The sequence below is a fragment of the Galleria mellonella genome, unplaced genomic scaffold (genome assembly GCF_026898425.1).
Source record: "Galleria mellonella isolate WM207_F2 unplaced genomic scaffold, CSIRO_AGI_GalMel_v1 utg1267, whole genome shotgun sequence".
NCBI lineage: Eukaryota > Metazoa > Arthropoda > Insecta > Lepidoptera > Pyralidae > Galleria > Galleria mellonella.
Window position 1 is genome coordinate 3229072 of NW_026441987.1, and position 22724 is coordinate 3251795.

Below are 22724 nucleotides of genomic sequence, written 5' to 3' on the forward strand. Positions count from 1 at the left end.
TGCTTCGTGGAATTTTTATAATGTACAAAAAAATCGTAGGCATTATGGAACATTTTGAAATAGTTTACCAAAAATATAGGTATTTAATATAATTACCATTTTTCAATGAAATATAAGTTTACACCTCTTATCTAGTAAGCTTTTTTTTTTATTTATGGCAACACTGAATTGAAATGGCGCGAAAACAAAATAAGATCTTAAAGCCACTTAAAATGTTTACTCATTATGATTTATATACCAATTTATCGATAATTGCTGATATACATAAATTAAATTCGTTTCATAATTAACAAGAAAATGGTATCAATTAAAGTAAAACGTTATATTGTTTTCCGTGTTGACGTTTTATACGTTACGGCCATCTTATCTTAATATTGTTACATTCGAATTTATCAACAGTAAGTAGAGTATTGTGATTAAATATGTGCTAAATTGATAAAAACTTAATAAATAATGTTGTAGAAACAAAATCTTATTAAGAATTTAGCTCTAAAGAGATTAACGTTTAAAAGTTCTATAATTAAAATAGGTTAGGTTAGTTTTTTTTTTTTTTATGAATAAGAGACTGCATGTTTCGGCTAAGTGTTTGTAAAATTCATTGGTAGCTGGACATCGTAACTTTTAATTAAAAATGAGGCGATGCGTTTGATAATTTACAAATGTTTTTTGGTAAATTATGTACTTAAATAAGTACACAAACTTTATCATGTGTTATTTATTGTAAAATAAAATTAATTATCGTAAGCAGTATCAACTGGGGATATTATTTTAACTTAATTTTTTAGTAATATAAATAAAGGAAACAAATTATTTCCAAAAGTTTTGAACTATATAAAATATTTATTATAATATTAACTTTATTATATTAAGTATGTTTATTATTCCAAGCAAAATTTTAGTGAGATGTCCTACCATAATATAAAACTTAGTATCCCATTTCAAATAGTATATATATATATATATATATATATATATATATATTCGATTGTTTTATTTTTTTTTTATATAGACCTATATGTTCAATTTATATTTTTAATAATAGGCAAGATTAAAATTGTATTAAAATTTATATAGTATAAAAATTTTTTTGTTACTAATGGATTGGTCACAGATATTACTCGTATGTTAAAAATATGCAATATGGCAGCTTAAGATAATATGCTTATATTTTTATATATGATTGATTATGGGCAATTTATTGATTTACTAAAAGTAAATGTAGTGGAAGGCAAGATGCTGTGACAAAGCACTGTACACTGTATATAAGTTATATATATAATTATAAATAGATAAGCATTTATCTTAAAATGCAATATATTCTTTTAATAATTTGTCACTGTACTTAATATCTGTGAATTCCGTTATGTTTTGGCCAAAGCTATTTTGTTTGTTAAGTCAATACATTTTTATTTTTATAGTTTTGTGTAATTTGTAATACCTGGTTGTCTCACAATAAGTTGTTTTTATTTTATTTTTTTAATTTCTTTATGACCTTTTTTTATAATATTACATAGGTAAATTTGTAGTTAGGTGTATAGATTAAAAAAATTTGGTTTTCTTATACACGAGTACGATTTATTGTTGTAATTCAAGTATACAATCGAATTGTATCGAATAATCAGACGTAGTTTTTAGTGAGTATGGCCAACAGTACAGTGGACGCAGCTATCATAACCTGAGTACAATATTCACTGTGGATTGACATAAATTCAACACTGCATTGGCATATAATATAATAATCATTTATATTAATTAGTTTATATATATAAACATAGCTAACTAATATAAATTCATTCAACACTATGGATTAATTTAAATTGAACACTGCATTAATATTTATAATAATAAGATTAGCTTATATATAAACATAACTAATTATTGTGTATATTATATTAGTGTAAAAAAACTACTTCTAAGTCAATACTGAAATAATAAATATTTATATTAATAAGATTAGTTTATATATTAACATAACTAATTATTATAAATTATATTTATACACCAGTGTAAAGAAAGCCACTATAAGTCGATCTTAAGACCAACCATACCCAAAGTCTAACGTCTTCATTTATTGTTAGTTTTCAATATTTAAAAAATAATCATTCTGAAGATAATGATTTTCGTTTATAGGCTATGATAACCGCTTACTGTCAGGTGGGCCGTATGCTTGTTTGCCAACTCAGTGGTAAAAAAAAACATGATTATATAAAAACTGGCTCTCTCTCGTTCTAAAATGTTAATCATATAATAAATATAATAATAAAATAACGACTGTTTTCTATTTCGTTTTAAAGTTTTGATTTAATTTAGATATTTGTCTATTAAAAAAATATAAAATTTTAGTAAATTTAGGATATTTATTTTAAACTGAATAAAAATGTGTCGAATGATTAACTTTTTAGTCGAGAGCATTTTTTTAATTCTCATTTGATAATATTTAAAATGTGTCTAAATAAATTTAAAGTTAGACAGGTGTTACAGACTTGCCAGTTTTGCAGTATGATGTCTCTTATTGATTATATAAATAAATAATTCTAAAATGTACAGTGTATAATAATATTGTAGATATATAAGTTGTATGTGTATGTAGGATGGGTAGGTATTTATATGTCGTGCCATTTGCATGAATATGTAATAAAATAATTAAAAAAAAATGTAGTTTTTATAAAATCTTTAAGAAATCTATTAAGTGCCACTCAATCACACTAATAGCTTAATCTTCAAGCTGAGAGATCCTGTGTTATAGAGGGAGCCCACCCCCCCCTAAGAGATAATATTTGTAGGATTTTTTTATTGGATGAAAATGGTATGGTAACCCCGCCTGCGCTAACAGGATACGCTGGCGGAGCACCAGTGAAGGGTGATAGATGAGAATGAAAACAGGCCAGTTAGCCCATCATGATGAATTCATCTGGAATTAACCATGATAGTTTCCAGGGGGAACCGCGAGGAGGTCGACCTGATTGGGTATATTTTTTTTTATACAACTTAGAATGGCAAACAAGCTGACGGCCCACCTGATGGAAAGTGGTAACCGTATACACATGAGCAGTACCATGGACATAACAGAGTACACTGTTTCGCCCATGATACCCCCCATGCGTTGCCATTCCTGAGGACTCGGGTGTTATTCCTCTGTACCCAGTAAATTCACTGTCATATCCCACCCTTCAAACCGAAACACAGTCATGCAAACACAGCTGCTTCACGGTAGAAACACGAATGGGACAGAGGTACTCAAGCAATCGACTTTTGTACAAAGTCTCCATTACTAACAATCCCTTTCCCCCCATATTTGTAGGATTGTATACCCTATCAGGTCGACAACAATCGGAAGTGTTCAATCGAATTCAATTGGAGGTGTTCTTACGTCTTTATGCTGCATGATGATATTACAATGATAAAAATTGACATTATTATCATAATCATCATGTCAGCCTTTAACTGTCCACTGCTGAACTCCCCCTTGGGGGGTTTTGTAGTGCCACGCTTGGCAGGCGGATTGGCAACAGCAGTCAGGCTTAAGAGATGTTTAAGAGGGACGCTGCTTCCCGTCCCTCGCCCTCCCTTAGTTGCCTCTTATGACACCCACGGGAAAGGAAGGGATGGCATATTCTATGCCGGGACCACACGGCTAATTATTTATTATTATATCATCCGTTAATTGTCCACTGCTGAACATAGGCCGTATGGGGAGAAGGGATTGTTAGTAATGTGGTCTAATGGTCTCATTACTAGCAAGCCCTGTCAGGTCGACCTCCACGCGATTCTCCCTGGAAACCATTGTGATTAATACTTCTTGCATTCAATACGATGAGCTAACTGACCTGCTTTCATCCTCACCTATCATCTCTCACAGGTGATAGCGATAGCGCAGGCGGGTTCACCATTTCATTATCATCCATTAAAAAAAAACATAGGCCGTATTCATTCTGGGGAGGGGGGGATTGCCAGTAGTTGCCACACTTGGTAGGCGGGTTAGCAACCAGCTTAGGCTTCGGTGGCATTTTAAGAGGGACGCTGCTGCCCTCTTAAAGCTGAGGGGTGGCCTATTCAATGCCGGCACCACACGATATGACAGTAAAATTTGAAATGGGAATCTCTATGGACGTGATCTTTACCGATGGAACTGATGATTTTATCGATAGAATAAAAAATTGATTAATAAATTAATATTTATTTACAAAACACTTAAATTATGTATGTTGCAGTCAAAACTCTTAACCAGTCAAAAGTAGTATTGACTAGCGAAATCAGTCAAAAGTACTTTTGACCGTATGCTTTAGTCGATAACACTTTTAACTAAAATAACCTAACCTAAACTAGCAAAGTACTTTTGTAAAAGTTCTTACCCCCCTTTTGAAGAACCCCATGCTGTAGTCTCTTGGGAAAACCTCGGCAGGGAGCTCATTCCATAACCTTAGTATTCGTGGGAGGAAACATCTCTGAAACCGCGTTGTAAGCGACCATTTGGGCTGTAGGGTATGAGGGTGAACTCCCTGTCGATGGCGAGCCGTACGATGGTAGAATGTGGCCGCAGGCATCATACTGAACAATTCCTCTGAGTACAATCAGAAATTATTGAACTGATTTTAATAAAATTTCTGTGGGACCAATATGTAAGTATATTCTTTCATTTAAAAAAAAAAAGAATTTTCCAAATCGGTTTACAACTAACGGAGTTATGAGGTAATAAACATAAAAAAACCGAATTGAGAACCTCCTTTTTAAAGTCAGTTGAAAATATTAACGCCACTTGACTCGAGTTTTGTATTTTAAATTATTCTTTCTCCGCTATAATGGAGTACCCACTACTCGTTGGTAATGTTTTTGGAACATTTGCTAGCAATTAAACTAACTGCGCCCGAGAGGAGGGCCAGCATAGCGCTGGTGGCCGGCATCCATTGCATGCTGGTGTTGTGGAACAAACAGGCACCCTCGTTGCTGTACGCGCAAGTTACATCTGAAATATATTTAGATAAATATTTTACTGAATTAGATGTTTTCTTGCGGATGTCTATATCACTGGTTAGCTGATTAGAATTATTTTGCTCTTGGCCGCAACAGAATATCAGTGTTTTACTCTTTTGAGGGCAAAGCAATAGACTGAGTTGTAACCATTTTGTGTTACTATGGCACACGCATGAAGGAAGGAAGTTATTGTTTTATACATATATTTTGTCTTTTTTTTTGTTTTTTATTTTTTTTTATCTCTTACTGTGTGTCTGTATTATGTGTATGTTTGTATTATTATAAGTAATGCGAATAAATTATCTATCTATCTATCATTTTGTATAATTCCGTTACCATTGGTATGTGTAAATTTTTTTTAATATATGTATTTTTTTTATACAATTTAAATGGGATACAAATAATACCTGTAGAAGTATTTCGCGGCTTACAATTAAAATTAGGGTTACTCGTATAAGAAGTGAGGGTAGCAACGCGCTCTGGTGTTAAGAATTGTTAGACAGCCTCCATGCTAAGACCTCGGTAATGGTTTATAGGAGGAGGCTTTAAGTCATTAGGTCTTAAAAAATCCAACAATTAGACCCAATAGTTTCATGCTTCGTAAGGCAAGTCAGAGGCTTTCACGTACGAGGAAGTTCGCCTAGAATGTACTAGAAACTTTTGACATCAGATTGTGTGATCCTCACGTGAGTAGCAGAGTTATCATCATCATACCAGCCTTTAACTGTCCACTGTTGAACAAAAGCCTCCCCCTTGGGGGATTTTGCCAGTAGTTGCCACGTTTGGCAGGCGGATTGTCAACCGCAGTCAGGTATTAGAAATGTTTTAAGAGGGACGCTGCTGCTCATCCTTCGCCTTCCCTTAGTCGACTTTTACGACACCCACGGGAAAGGAAGGGGTGGCCTATTTTATGCCGGGACCACATGGCCAATAACATTATAAAATTAATATATAATAATAAAATTAATAATTCCAATCATTTTGTCGGTGAACGGTCTTATCCCAACCAGTCTAGAACAACATCTCAGACGGTTGGGATTCCGAGGCGGTTCACTCCCGGGAAAGATGCAGAAAGCGGTGCTCTTAGATACTGCCCGCATTGTACGCCGGTTTCTCTCGCTGGGGCCCTGAACCCCGGCCGACTGTGATTCTACCGGGGGTTAGTTTGCCATCTCCTCTTCTTAAGAAAGGAGATGTGATTTTTTGTAAAAATTAATAAAAGTAGCAATAGTAGGAACGAATTATAAACGAAGATAGAATCGGCCCATCGGAAATTAACCATGATGGTTTGATGAGCAACGAGTAGAGATCCATTTGACAGGAATACTCGTAAGTACGAGTAGCTTAGGTACATGTACGAGATGACAAGATGATCAAGTCTGGGGGGGAAAGGGATTGTTAGTAATGGAGACTGAGAATCCTGGAAACTATCATGGTTAATTCCTGATGAATTCATCGTGACGGACTAACTGGCCTGTTTTCATTCTCATCTATCACCCTTCACTGGTGCTCCGCCAGCGTATCCCGTTAGCGCAGGCGGGGTTACCATTCCATTTTCACCCATAAAAAAAAAAGATGATCAACTCTAGATGATTTTGTTTGAAATATAAATTACTCACGAATATCAAACTATAAATTCTATATTATGTATTTATTTTATATATTTATAGGAAATATATATTTAATATTTTTGTATTGATATTTATTACTATCTAATATTGTGTTGTCTATTTAAATTTTATACCAAAAAGTCCAAAGCTAGACCAGTGGTTTAGATATAATTTCTAGTCTCCTCTACCCCAGTCGAGCCTCTTAATACATGACTCTGGCAGAAATGGTTGTAAAAATAGCGATCGATTGCCATTAACGAAAAGAAGAAGAAGAAACCACTCACGGCCGATGAGCATGTAGAGCAGGCGTCCAAACAGATGCGCGGGCAGCGCAACGGCCGCCAGCGAAGCACCCACCGCTAGAGGGCGCGCCGAGCGTTTCGTCGTCCGCAACGGCACCATGCCTTGCATTAGCGCTGATGCACCTGTCGCCCCGCACACCAACACACAACTGCGCTTTAAATATTTCTAACAGTGGATTTTGTTACATAGATTTCAGAAACACATTTGTGAGAATATCGCATCCAAATTGGTGTAGTAGTTTTTGTGTGATACTATGTACAGATAGACAAAATTTCCAATATTGTTTATTTGTCTGTTTGCTTTGGTTATTGCTTTGGCATCTATTTGTAAGTCTTATTAAGACCTCTTGTATTTATTTTTCTTTAATATCCCTCACTAGCGGCCCGTCCGGGCTTCGCACAGTTCACTTCAATGGCTATCATGTTTTGTTCCTTGAACAATGTTCCACGCTGAGCTTCGACCTTTTTGTATTGCTGCAGATCACACATAATAACACAATTTTATAAATCTTATGTTGTTTTATGTATTATCTATTGTTATGAACATGTTGTGTGTGATTAGTAACAAATAAATAAACGATATATTTATCTATCTATCTATCACTTTTATGGGTGAACGGTACTAACCGGTGACGGCCAATGTAACAGTGAAGATGACCTGGTACACGGAGAACATGGCCTGGCAGGAGATGAGCGAGCAAGAGCCCATCACAGCGTTGTCTGAGGCACTGTTACTACACGAGCAGTTGTGGTACGTACTGTGACAGGAATAATGAATAGGAGACCTCAATAAAAAGAGAACACATTTTTTGGCTGGTTACTTTATTATATTATGGTTAATGAAGTATTTAAATTAACTTATTCTTCTATGGAAAATGGTACTCTATATCATAAAGAGATAAAAACATCGCTGCTAAGAACATTTTAAAGTTAGTAAAGAACTTTTTTTTTTTATACAACTTTGAATGGCAAACAAGCTGACGGCCCACCTGATGGAAAGTGGTAACCGTTGCCTATAGACATGAGCAGTACCATGGACATAACAGAGTATACTGTTTCGCCCATGATACCCCCCATGCGTTGTCATTCCTGAGGACTCAGGTGTTATTCCTCTGTACCCAGTAAATTCACGCCATATCCCACCCTTCAAACCGAAACACAGCCATGCAAACACAACTGCTTCACGGTTGAAACACGAATGAGACAGAGGTACCCAAGCAATCGACTTTTGTACAAAGTCTCCCTCTGGTAATAATGTAACTTTAATAAAGGGCGGCATAGATCACAGAGATAGAGAGAGAGAAGAGATAAAACCCAATAATAATATAATATAGTTATTTCCCAGAGAGGGTCTGGCTCCTTAAAAAGACGAATATGTTTTCTTAAATATGTACATTGTTTAATGCTGAAAGTTCCACTACTGTTTCTGAGATGGGCACACAATTGCGAGGCGGGCACAGCACTAAATACGCCTATGATTTTCTTACATATATTTATAGCTACAAATAAAATATTTGGTAAGCACGACTAGTTCTGCTAAGAGATATGGCATCTTGCATAGTTCTGTTCTCCTGGTATTTTCAACTTAACTCTAGACGACAATAATTTTGCACGTTTAATACTCAAGTTACTGTGTATCTATGTAACCAAATTAGATTTATAAAATTAGGTAAGTATTATTGTTTACATCACTGGTTATTTTATTAAAATTATTTTGTTTAATTCCGCTACCAATTAGTTCCGCATTCGGACTGCTAAACAAACAAAACTGGTAATACTAGGTGCGATCTATTAATTTGCCTGAAGACGCCTGGTTTAGGAGTAAAACATGTGTCGTAAACGTGCATGGACGAAATGGCAGTCGGAGATTGATGGCTAATATGGAAGTTTGTAGAACTTCTGGCAATAGTAACAGTAGTCAAACATCGAGTGTTGGCAGTCGTACACAGATTGATGGTGGCGGAATTAAACAAAATAACTCTAATCAAATAACCAGTGATATGGAATACTGCAAAATAACAACTAGTTCAGTAAATTACGGTTCGTATACCATAGATTTAAAAATTCTTAAAATATTTTTCCTTCTTTTTATATTACACCGTGACTCGACACATTTATTTACAATTTACTTTGATACTATATTTAAAATATATAAAAAACTGTTGACGGAATACAGAGATCTGACAAACAAAAAATTTAATGAAAAATTTTACAGCTGACATACTGAGAAATGTTTTTATTCACTTGAAGACTATTTTAATGTAAAAATTTAAAAGACACGTTCCAAATTAAATATTTGCACGCCACACGGGTAAATGTAGAGATTCCGTTTTTAACAATGAATATTTTTAATGTAATAACCTGTCAATCAAATGAAGTTATCTTTCATTCGTACTACATACATTTTAACTCACATCAGTCCACCGATCTCGCCCGCGGCACTGCAGCCAGCGTGGCACGGCGAGAAGAACGTGTTTGTTCCGTCCACACACAACGGCGTATATCCGTACACCTCGGAATTGCAACTGGAATATAGAATTTTACTTTATGAATAGAAAATATAAAATAATCGCAGTGTCACTATATAATCACAATGGGCCACTCCTTCCTTTCCTTTCGATGTCGTAAGAGACGATTAAGAGAGCTTATGGTAGAGGGATGGGCTACAGTGTCCTTCTTAAAACATCTGTAAAAAAATATAATGGTAATCCCATCTACACTGTTGGTATACGCAGGCGGGGCACCAGTGTTAGTGACTACCGCCGCCCATGATCACCCACAACACCAACAGCTTTGCTGGTGTGCTGCCAGCCTTTTAAAAAGGAATTATGCTCTTTTCTTGAAAGTTATAATGTCGTATCGGAAATACTGCTTCTGGAAGTTGATTCCAAAGTGTGGTTGTACGTGGGAGAAGTGCCTTTAAAAACGCACGGTAGAGGTAATATTAGAATAAATATAAAAGTATCTGTAAAAAACAATGTTCTCGCAAATAAAGAAATCTAATCTAATCTTTGCTTACTTGCATTGTTGACTGCAACTCGGCTGCGTATACTCATTGTTCTCAATACCAGCTAGGTCCTCCACTCCGCAACTAAGCAACGACAGTACCACAAAGAAGATGGCTGCGAAAAACGCCACAATTCCACCGACACGAGCCGCCGTGTTGGCTTTCACGCCGTCCTGCCTCCGGACCGAGAAACGGACGCGAAATATCTATGGAGGACAGAAGTAACCTAATGTAAAAGACATTTTTATCAGCCTTTTATTGTCTGCTTCTGAACATAAGCTTCCCTTTATTGGGGCCTTTTGGCAGTAGTAGTTATACTTGGTAGGCGGATTGGTAACCGCAGTTAGGCTTTGGTTATGTGTTAAGAAGGACGCTACTGCTCGTACCTGGATCATTAAGATTCCTTAGTCACCTGTCAGGATACCCACGGGAAAGGAAGGGGTGGCCCATTTTATTCCGGGACTACACAGCAACCATAACTATTATTGAACAATAATCTATATGCGAACACGTAATATTTATAATATAGATTATAAGAAACATCTCGAAATTTATGCGTGTGTGTATATATTTTTTTATACAACTTAGAATGGCAAACAAGCTGACGGCCCACCTGATGGAAAGTGGTAACCGTCGCCTATAGACATGAGCAGTACCATGAACATAACGGAGTATACTGTTTCGTCCATGATACCCCCCATGTGTTGCCATTCCTGAGGACTCAGGTGTTATTCCTCTGTACCCTGTAAATTCACGCCATATCCCACTCTTCAAATCGAAACACAGCCATACAAACACAACTGCTTCACGGTAGAAACACGAATGACACAGAGGTGCCTAAGCAAACGACTTTTGTACAGAGTTTCCCTCTGGTAAATTATTTAATTTATATTGTATTATTTGTGTTATTAATTAATTAGATTTAATTAAGTTAGTATGTTTTCGGATCAACATATACTAGTAATTATTTAAAAAAGAAGCCAATATACGAGGTCTGTCCGGAAAGTTCGTATAAAAGTGTTCTGGAATGCGAGAAAGAGGAGTGGGGAGGCCAGGTAAGCGCAGGACCCCTTCCTTATGTCCCTAACAATGCTTCAGTTCTGGTCTGACCGCCGTGCGGTGCGAACTGGCTTGTCACGCCATCTGTGAAGTTACCTCTTAACGAAACCCCGTCGGCATGGAGCCCGCTTCCGTTGAAGAGCAGCGCGTCGTAATCAAGTTTCTCTCGAAACTCGGCAAGAATGGCCGTGAATTTGATGTCGAATTAAAATCCCAAAGCAAAGAGTGGAAGACATCCGGGGAACCACGAACAAAAAAATCAAGAAAATCCCGCTCAAATGTCAAGACAATGTTGATTGTTTTTTTCGATGTTCGGGGGATTGTCCATCAAGAATTCGTCCCTCCAGGCCAGACAGTTGATGGAAAATTCTACGTCGATGTGCTCAGACGCCTCAAAGCTCGTGTGGCACGAGTTCGTCCAGAATTGGCGCGAGAGGGGCGTTGGATTCTTCACCACGACAATGCCCCTGCCCACACCTCTCTTGTTGTCCGTGAGTTTTTGAGTAAAAATTCCATTACGGTGACCGAACACCCCCCTATTCGCCGGATTTGGCCCCGTGTGACTTCTTCTTGTTCCCAAAAACCAAATTGGTACTTCGGGGGCGGCATTTGGGGGACATAAATGAGATAAAAAAAGCTACGACGGGGCAGCTGAGAAACCTACAACCAGAGGACTTTCAAGGAGCCTTCTCACAGTGGAAACGGCGTTGGCACAAGTGCATTATGTCACAGGGGGAGTACTTTGAAGGGGATAAAATTGATTTACCTGAATAATTGTAAAATAAAATTTTTAAAAAACTTTTATACGTACTTTCCGGACAAACCTCGTATTTATACGTACCATAATGAAAAATATGACAACCAGAGGTCTGAAGAGGCTGCCGATAAGCCGGGACGTACGGGGGTCCTGTCGGAGGGTCTCCACGTGAAATCTAGCCTGCAATTGGCAATATTAAACTAAGATTTACTACAGAAATTGGTTAGATGATTGTATTTACGTTTGCTAACTAAAACTTTAAATGGAGAAGTACAAGGGGGAAAAGTAATTGTTTGCAATGGAGTTTGACAGCCCCATTGCTAGCAATATGCCCTATTAGGTCGACCTCCACGTGGTTCCCCCTGGAAACCATCGTGAACAATTCTTGTTGAATTCGTCACGATGGGCTAACTGACCTACTTCATCCTCATTTATCATCCATCACTGGTACCTCGCTAGTGTATACCGATAGCACAGGCGAGGTAACCATTCCAATATCACCCATTAAAAAAAAAATGGAGAAGTATAACTTTTACTTTAAAAGACAAAAAAGTTCACATATTATTAACGATTCACTGTTGATTTTTTGTTGTGTGATCATCTTGTCCAATAATTATGAGGAACTACTTATGTGGACAGAAACAGCTGTCACAGAGCATCCTTAACTGTGGGATATTAATGTACCATTATAGTTTGATGAAATTAATTGGGGGGGGGGGGGGGGGGGATTGTTAGTAATGCGAACTATCAGTCCGTTGCTAACAATATACTCTGTCAGATGGACTTCCACGTGGTCCCATAGTGCTGAATTCCAGGTGTATTCATCACGATGGGCTAACTGACCTGCCTTTTCATTCTCACTTATCATTCCTCAATGGTGTCCCGCCAGCGCATACGGGTGCATATACGCAGGCAGGGTTACCACTTCATTATCATCAATTAAAAGAACAGACTTCCGTAATGTAGAGGGAGACACGTTACGTTGCGTAATCAAGTCCCAGGTTCGATTCCCTGTCGGGTTAATTTAGGAAACGAATATTTCTGATTATTTATTTATTTATTATTGCATTCCATAATAATTAATTAATACATAATTAGTACATAAGGTTTCAATTTTGGACCCTGTTGGGCACAGCAAGTAGGAGAGAGGAGGAGGTTAGACTAGGCTCGGGTCTGAGAATTCTGGATTGTGATGCCAGGTGTTCGTCGACCAGTTTCTCATAAGACAGAGTAACCTAGCTTAAGAATTAGGCGATTGGTGTGATTATGTAGCACTTATCATTATTATTAATAGACATGGGGTATTATAGTATTATATTATCTGTGACATGGGTATTGTGGATACCGATCCGATATCTATATATTGGGTTTCTCTGGACATTGATTGCGGTAAAAAGGTCATCGCCCATTTCGATATCGCTCGTATCGGTCGGATATCTATTTTTGAATATGTTAAAAGTCTGTTATACAATATTCTTTTTTGAATAATAAAATCTTAACATATTCGTTATTGGGCCAGTATATAGATGTTGTAACTAAAATATACAGTAGTATATATATATATATATATATATATATATATATATATATATATATATATATATATATATATATATATATATATTACCCACCCCTAATTATTAATAATAATAAAATAATAATAAATAGATTTATTTCTCTTCACAATTTATTACAGTGAAATATAATATTATATTAATCCAATTATAAATATAATTGTGAGAGACCGATGCCTGAGATAGGTATAAGAGTACGTAATACATCGTCACTTACTTGTATGTAGGATGCGTCGTAGCGAACAAATTCGAACAGAGCGAGGTTGAGCAAAGCAAACGATATGATATGCATAACGATTGCTTTGTTGTGAAATATTTCGCGTAAGGATACAAAAAATCCTGCAAACAAAAATGACAATATCAAACAACTTGTTCGAGTTTCATATAACGGCAACACTAAGAGTCGTCGGGCGGTCTCGAATTAGGTCGGCTCTGTTCGCCACTTCGTGTCACGCCACCGTATTACATTTATTATTATTTTTATTTAATTTATTATACGCGTATTTTTATTTAATTGGGTTTAGAGGAATAACACCTGAGTCCTCTGAAATGGCAACGCATGGGGAGTATCATGGGCGAAACAGTATACTCTGTTATGTCCATGGCACTGCTCATGTCTATAGGCGACGGTTACCACTTTCCATCAGGTGGGCCGTCAGCTTGTTTGCCCTTCTATGTTGTATAAAAAAATCTGTAATATTACTTAAAAACCTTCATATCCAACTTATAACTTGTGATTATAAAGAATATTCCCTCACCATCATCCATATCGTTTTTAGGTGCTTCGTACCCTGGCATCCTCTTTGGGAACAGCAGGAATAGTATGGCAAACATGAGGGTCAGCATGGAGAGTGAGATGTGTGTGACCCACCAGTCGTTCCTTACTGAACTGGCCACGAGCCAGTTCTCCCCGCTCAGCCCGAGGGATAGCCGGATAGATATCAGTATACCTGGAAGGAAATACGATGTTTGGATTTCAACTAATTTTAAAAGAAAGGCTCCAGTTAATTGTATTTGTATATGCATTATTTGCAACTATTTCCACTTGTTAAAACGAAAATTTACGAAGTTGACGGCCAATATTTTGAATAAACTATGTTATATCCACCGCATCCTGACCACGTCGTGGCCGTGATGTGGTGTAATCCACGTCGAAACGTCAGCAATAAAGAAGCAGGTATGCAGGTACTATTTACATGCAAATTTTTCATCGTGTTAAGTCCCGATAGTGTATTTAAAATATGTGTCGACAACGCAAAAGTTTAAAATTGAATTCCATCGGCCAATTTCCAAAAGTGGGGAGGCACCTGAAAACTAAAAATTCTTATCTCCTGTTGGTTATCATGTGGCAATTATTTGCAAAAAATTAAGTTAACATTCACGAATTCGATATAAAAATCTAATTTTGTTACGAACGGAGTAAACCTTATAGATTATAAAAAGAATCATTAAAATCAGCATAGAATTTGTGGTATCGCATAAAAGCAACTTACAAAAATATGCAGTTGATCCTTTTCCTTTTCAATTTAGGGATTATGATGTAATAAAAAAATTGGTAGGTACCATACCATACCGTAGAAATATGGTCCATTTTGTGGCTCATGATCATCCAAGTATGTCAGGCCGAGGGACCAGATCGCCAGTTTGGTCAGGGAACACAGCACAGCCGTGAATATGAGCATGATTGTCCGGGGCACAATCATCGGGTCTGATGCGGTTCTTCCAAGATCCCTAGGCATTATATCACCACCGCAAAGTTCTATTTGAAAAAAAAGAGAAAATTTAGAGAATAATAAACAAAATGTAGTGAAAATTCACAGAACAAGTGCATTTTTATATACATTTTACATTTATACTTTGATCGTCAAATCAGTCTTTAACGATCCATTGCTGGTCATAGGCCTCCCCCATAGACTGCCATAAGGAACGGTCCTGCGCCACCTGTGTCCAATGACTTCCTGCAATGCATTTGAGTTCGTCACTCCATCTAGTGGAGGGTGGTCCTACACTGCGTTTGCCCGTATAGGGACGCCACTCAAAAACCTTTCTTTGCTATCGGTTGCTGATTCTTCGAGCTATGTGATTAGCCCATTGCCACCTCAGCTTGCTTATCTTTCGGGCTATGTCGGTCACTTTGGTTCTTTTGCGGATATCCTTAACCATGTTGGACCATGGTTCGGTTCCATAAGTCATCACTGGCAACACGTACTGGTTAAAAACCATCGTATTTAATCGCAAAATCAAAATCATCGTCATTACAATTTATGTCTCAGTATTATGAACAAGTCTTTCTTTATATTATTATTGCCTTTAATTTTACCAAAAGGAGACTTTGTACAAAAGTCGTTTGCTTGGCCAACTCTGTCCTATTCGTGTTTCTACCATGAAGCAGTTGTGTTTGCATGGCTGTGTTTCGGTTTGAAGGGTGGGATATGGTAGTGAATTTACAATATACACAGGATTAAAATTTGAGCCCTCAGGAATGGCAACGCATGGGGGGTATCATGGGCGAAACAGTCTACTCTGTTATGTCCATGGTACTGCTCATGTCTATAGGCGACGGTTACCACTTTCCATCAGGTGGGTCGTCAGCTCGTTTGCCATTCTATTTTGCATAAAAAAATAAAGAAATAAAATCATTTGCCACTAGTCTAGTGGTTTTAATAAAAATCTTACCAACGTTCACAATATTTTCCTCTGCAAATGGGAATGCCAGTACAAGTAAGCCCGATGCTGCAGTGATAGCAATCCAGCAGGCTAAAGCGTAATTTCTCTTCTTCCGACCGTACCATGATAGAAGCGCGCCGAAGAGGAACTCAGTTCCAGTAGATCCGATAAATACCCAATCTAGAAGCAGAGGAGATTGGATCAATAGATAAAGTAACATCCAATACGACTATACTCATAGAAGTCTACTTATGTTTCTGTTATGCTTATTTAAAAGTGGGACATATCTATTTTCTTTTTTACAAAGAACTTCAAAAAGGAGTTCCTAAATTCGGTTGTATTTTTGTTACCTCGCAATTTCGTTGTAAACTAATGAGAAAATTATTTTTTTTTTTATCTGAAAGGATATACTTATTTATAGATTAGTTCCATAGAAATTTTATCAAAACCAGACTCTCTAGACACGTAGCAAGCAAATCAATTGATGGAATCGACGTCGCCATGGAGTTCATGAGGTAGAATCAGATAGCAATGTTTTTTTTTTTTACAACACAGGGGCAAACTAGTATGCGGCTCACCTGGTGGTAAGTGACTACCGCCGCCCATGATCACCCACAACATTAAAGGCATTGCAGGTGTGCTGCCGGTCTTTTAAAAAGGTTATATTATTGCTGACTAGCAATATCATTTATTTCCATTTAAATTAGCAGTATTATGTATAAACTCATGCAAACTCTAAATTAATCAGTCGTAATTTAGTTAGCCAAATTACTGCCCAGGTATGGACCTGGTTTCTGCCCGCCGATGTGGCCAGCAAAACTAACTAGTTAGATTCATCCAGGCTCAATACAACCCTGAGGGGAAAGGGATTGTTAGTAATGGAGACTGAGAATCCCATTGCTAGCAATATACTCAGCCAGGTCGACCTCCTCACGGTTCTCTCTGGAAACTATCAAGCTAAATTCTTTATAAATTCATCATGATGGGCTAACTGGCCTGTTTTCATTCTCATCTATCACCCTTCACTGGTGCTCCGTCAGCGTATCCCGTTAGCGCAGCCCGGGTTACCATACCATTTTCACCCATCAAAAAAAAAATACAACCCTGAACCAAGGGTCTCGCGCGTCGCGAGTCAAAGTGAACTTTTAAATCAGTGAAAATGTACTATTAGCTGTGTATAAAAAAATATAAATAATTTCGATGCGTGGGAATTTTTTTTTACCAGAAACATTAAAAAATATGTAATTGTTTTTGAAAATAGACACATAAATTGCCACGCTTTGTCCAGCTAAAGTTATTGTGATAAAACTCATGTTCCACACATTCCACAAACGTTCTTCAGTCTTTTGATATTTAAATCGCAATGTAGGTAATATTTGACGTCACAGTATTTACAATGTATTGGGGAAAGGGACTGTTAGCAATGGAGTTTGACAGCCCCATTGCAGCAATATACCCTATTAAGTCGACCTCCACGTGGTTCCCCCTGGAAACCATCGTGAACAATTCTTGTTGAATTCGTCACGATGGGCTAACTGATTTGCTTCATCCTCACCTATCATCCTTCACTGGTGCCCCGCCGGTGTATACCGATAGCACGGGTGGGGTTGCCATTCCATTGTCATCCATTAAAAAAATGATGTATAGTATCGAATATACACACAGATAGTTAATTGTTTATCAGTTAACCCATCAATATCTAATCGCGTTATTCATAATATTTCATTAAAATGTCACCAGCTGTGAAAGATAACGGAACGGGCCTTATATTTCTGAATATAATTACGCTTAGTTGTGCTTTATTTAATGACACGAGAGATAATTGAGACTACTTTATTTACGTACGCGTGTACTTGTTATAAAAAAAAAAAACAACCTAAAAAATACTACTTATTAACTAAAAGTATTTATACGAAGCGAAAGAGGTTTGTTTGAATCGAAGCATTTGGCGTTCCATTGTTTCTGCCTACCCTAATGGGAGACAGGCGTGACAGATACGTATGTATGTATGTATGTATGTATTTATACGATTAAATATAATGTAATTAATCATTACATAGTATAAAACAAAGTCGCTTTCCGTCTGTCCGTCCCTATGTATTAAATTTTTAAAATTACGCAATGGATTTTGAAGCGGTTTTTTTAATAGATAGAGTGATTCAAGAGGAAGGTTTATATGTATAATACATGTATAATATTGTAGAATAAAAAACACTGATAATTTTAGAGGTTTCTAATGTGATGTGATGTAATGTGCACCCATGCGAAGCCGGCGCGGGTCGCTAGTTATGTATAAATTTAAGTATGTCTAGGTCCTTTTTTTGCAAATTTTCACAATATTGTACACCGCTCTACCCGCTGACATTGATGCTCCTTTCCACTGTGGGTGTTGCTGCAAAAAAACTCTTTTAGAGTTGAGCTCGTACTTTGTACATTTGATTACCTATTTTTACATTTATGTATAATTAATTTAGTTAATTAAATTAGTGTGTACAATAAAGTATCCAATAAAAAAATAAAATAAAAAAAAAAGTAAATACGATAATGAGGAATTGAATGATGTTTCCAAGAGGAACCGCGTGGAGGTCGACCTGATAGGGCGTATTGCTAGCAATGGGTCAATTAGACCCCATTACTCACAATCCTTTTCCCCCTTTTTGTAATTGTTCGCATTTACAATAAATTTACTAATATGTTCTCTTGGATGAAATAATAAAAAAAAATATAACTATAGTATGTGAGATTGAAAATACCAAAATTGAAAATAATCAAAAATGATAAATATAATAACATAAAGAGACTTACCGCGAATCAATAGAGGAAGATAACCTGTATCTGCATCTCTTTTCAACAGCAGGTACACGTTGGCCTCCAGGAGGATCACAATAAGCAGAGTCCCCTGTAGGAACAGGTCGAATCGAGGTATTGTCAGGATGTATGTGCGGAGGAAGTGCCAGAACTTGTGAAATACTGCAGGAATAACATTATAACTTGATTACGTTATACTACACCTGTGTTATAAATTATCATAATTACATAGAACTAGAAAAAGGCATAGTAACTCGACTGTAAATTAATTTTTTAAGTTAAGTTTGATAGAAAATGGTTACTAATGCAAGTAATATGGACCAATAGAGTGCTTCATCCTCACCTATCATCCCTCCATCATTTACGCATAATTATGTAACAAACAGAGGGATGGGCAGCAGCGTTTCTCTTAAAATATCACCAAAGACTAACTGCGGTAGCCAATCCACCTGCCAAGCGTGGCAACTAGTGGCAAAATCCTCTAAGGATGAGGCATGTGTTCAGCAGTGGACAATTTTTCTTATTGGATGTTAATGGAATGGTAACCCCGCCAGCGCTATCGGTATACACTGGCGGGGCACCAGTGATGGATGATAGGTGAGGATGAAGCAGGTCAGTCAGCCCATCGTGACAAATTCAATAACAATTCAATTACGATAGTTTCCAGGGGTAACCACGTGGAGGTCGATCTGACAGGGTTTATTGTTAGCAATGAGGTTACTAATCCCCATTACTAACAATCCCTTTTCCCCCCAGCAGTGGGCAGTACGGGTGATATCGGCATCATCATCATTTATACATCATCTATATAGCTTTACGTAGTGACATATTGAATATTTTGTAGGACTAAATATATTTTTTTTTAATGTGTGAAAATGGTATGGTAACCCCGCCTGCGCTAACGGGATACGCTGGCGGGGCACCAGTGAAGGATGATAGATGAGAATGAAAACAGGCCAGTTAGCCCATCATGATGAATCCATCAGGAATTAACCATGATAGTTTCCAGGGGGAACCGCGTGGAGGTCGACATGGCTGGGCTATATTGCTAGCAATGGGATTCTTAGTCTCCATTACTGACAATCCCTTTTCCCCCGGACTAAATGTATTTATTATGTTTTTATAATTATTAACATAATTTAAGATACCATATTATCATACTAATACACTACATAAAGTGATTATACAATCTTAATTGTGATATAATTTGGAGGAACACAGATTTGGTTATCTATTGTAGAATTTCAATATAAATAAGTACAGATAAACTGTAATAAAATTAATTGTTTGTACAGCTTCATATTGCTATGAAATGTATATATAAACTTTTCCTTGGTAACAAAACAAAAATAATATTACAGAAGGTAGATTAAATCTATTTGTGTTGCCACTATTATTCTGAATTTGTTAATTTATGGCATGGTGTTGTCTTTTATATAAAAAAAATAATAATTTAAAATCGTACGGTCGTTTAAGCATGATTGAATGACAAACATCTAATTATATTAAAAAAATATTCTATGGATCACTATATATCATATATATATATATATATATATATATATATATATATATATATATATATATATATATATATATATATATATAATATTCTTTATTATATATAATAGTTGGAAACACAAGAGTATAGAATAAATGTAATGTTATCTGATGAAAATGATTTATTTTTTTTATTTATAAATGAAGGTAGACTTCAAAGTTTATCTTAGTGATTTATTCACTTTATTATTGTTAAATTCAAATTTTCAAATTCAAATCATCTTTATTCGAATAGACTTGTTTACAAGCACATTTAAATCGTCAATTTTTTTTAATCCACTGCAAGGTTTGGAAGGTCGTTATCTGTTGAGAAGAGACCGCAAGAAACTCGACAGTTACTCTTTTAAATCTCTGTTAACATTATGTGTATTTATTTAAATGTCTAAAATTACATGGTCGTTAAAAGCTCGTGCATGATTGACTAACGCCATGCACATTTGTCATTCAAATAATCGTTTTGTGTGAAATAAGCTTTGTTCAATAAGTGTTTTTTATAAACAGTTTTAAACTTATTAAAATGTAGATCCAAAATATCTTTCGGTATTTTATTATAATATTTAATGCCCATTTCCCATAAAAGACATAACTTTTTCTAAACGATGCTTCCGAACAGCAAGTTTGAATTTGTACTAATGTTAAGATTATTAAGATCGCTGTATAGAAAAAGTATACATTTTATCTATGGTTATTTCACTTGATATTTTAAATGTAGTAAAAAAAAACGCTTACTCGTCTTTTGCTCGAACATTTTGTCCACTTTATTGTTTTTTTTTATTCCAGGAATTAACTACAATTTTTCATTATTAAATTCCGTTTTACAGTTTAATTGAAGTTGAGCACAGATTAAAAATCACAGTTTTAGCACTCGGCACGTGAATTGAATATTATGCGCGTAACATTGGAATCGTGGAAACAAATTAGTTATTATTGATTTGACAATTTTTGACTGTGTTATCTGTGTGCACTTATCTATTGATTAATTATCGTATGTTTGTGAATATTCGTCCGCATAAAAGATAGCCTCTCGACAGTCTGCTATCGGAGGATTCTTGGATACTTCGGTCATATTGCTCGACGACAGTCCAACATGTGGACAAACTAATAGTTGTAGGCAAGATAGAGGGGAAAAGACCACGCGGACGATCGCCTAATCGATGGTCGGACCTAATAACCGCAGTTACGGGACTGTCAGTTGCAGCTGCTTTGTGAGAGGCTGAAGACCGTGCAAAATGGAATAACATCATAAGAGAGGCAACAGACACCTTTCAAGGACACGAGTTTCAGTAATGAAGAGGACGAAGAGAGAGAGAGAGTTTGTGAATTTTAAGGTTGGAATTGCTTTGGCATTTGTATTTACTAACTGTATCTCTTGTGGGGAAAAGGATTGTTAGCAATGGAGTTTGACAGCCCCATTGCTAGCAATATACCTTATTAGGTCGACCTCCACGTGGTTCCCCCTGGAAACCATCGTGAACAATTCTTGTTGAATTCGTCACGATGGGCTAACTGATCAACTTCATCCTCACCTATCATTCTTCACTGGTGCCCCGCCGGTGTATACTGATAGCGCGGGTGGGGTTACTATTCCATTATCATCCATTAAAAAAAAAAAACTGTATCCCTTGACTCTACATGTGAAGCGGTACATATAGTATCTCTCGACCATTAATCCCTTAGTCGCTTTTTACGACATTCATAGACCGAGAAGTGGCCCATTCTGTGTTGGGGCAATACGGCTTTATTAAATACTAGCGACCCGCCCCGACTTCGCGCGGGCACACATTATATCACGTCACATTAGAAACCTCTAAATTTGTCAGTGGTTTTTTACAATATTATGTATGTATTATACATATAAACCTTCCTCTTGAATCACTTTCACTCAAAAAATCACACTATTAAAAAAAACCGCTTCAAAATCCGTTGCGTAGTTTTAAAGATTTAAGCATGGATAGGGACGGACAGACAGCGACAGCGACTTTGTTTTAACATATACAATGTAGTGATATTACTGAGAGAAAAATTAAAGCGAGTCAGTTATGTAAATATTATCTGTAAAAAGGAATTATTCGGGTAAGTATATTAGAATTAAAATAATTATATTTAAAATAACATATTATTACCTAATAACTAGTTGTGCAGAAATACATTTATTATAATTTACAAAAATCTAGATAATATACATATCGTTAGCAGCCAAACTAGAACATACTCTGTGAAAAACTAACACTTCATTAAATAGGCTCGAAATGCTGGTATATTTACTTATTTATTTGTTACTAAACAATACAATTTGTACAAATGGCGCGCTTAATGCCTTATGGTATTCTCTACCAGCTTACCATTAGGTTAATTAATTACTAAATGAATTACTCGTAATAATTCATATATTAAAAGAATATTATTATA

The 22724-nt window shown here is 36.3% G+C and overlaps 1 protein-coding gene across 1 annotated transcript; it reads right to left on the reverse strand.

Annotated features, from left to right (window-relative positions):
* Positions 1-2137: 2137 nt before the first annotated feature.
* LOC113520109 (solute carrier organic anion transporter family member 6C1-like) lies at positions 2138-21217 on the reverse strand. Its single transcript, XM_052901117.1, has 12 exons — positions 21045-21217; positions 18753-18917; positions 15957-16127; positions 14854-15039; positions 14039-14230; positions 13498-13619; positions 11791-11886; positions 9903-10096; positions 9298-9408; positions 7511-7641; positions 6866-7006; positions 2138-4963 (listed from the first exon to the last, which is right to left on the reverse strand). Exons 1-12 carry the CDS (start codon positions 21061-21063, stop codon positions 4812-4814), a joined length of 1680 nt encoding a protein of 559 aa, XP_052757077.1. The 5' UTR covers positions 21064-21217; the 3' UTR covers positions 2138-4811.
* Positions 21218-22724: the final 1507 nt, after the last annotated feature.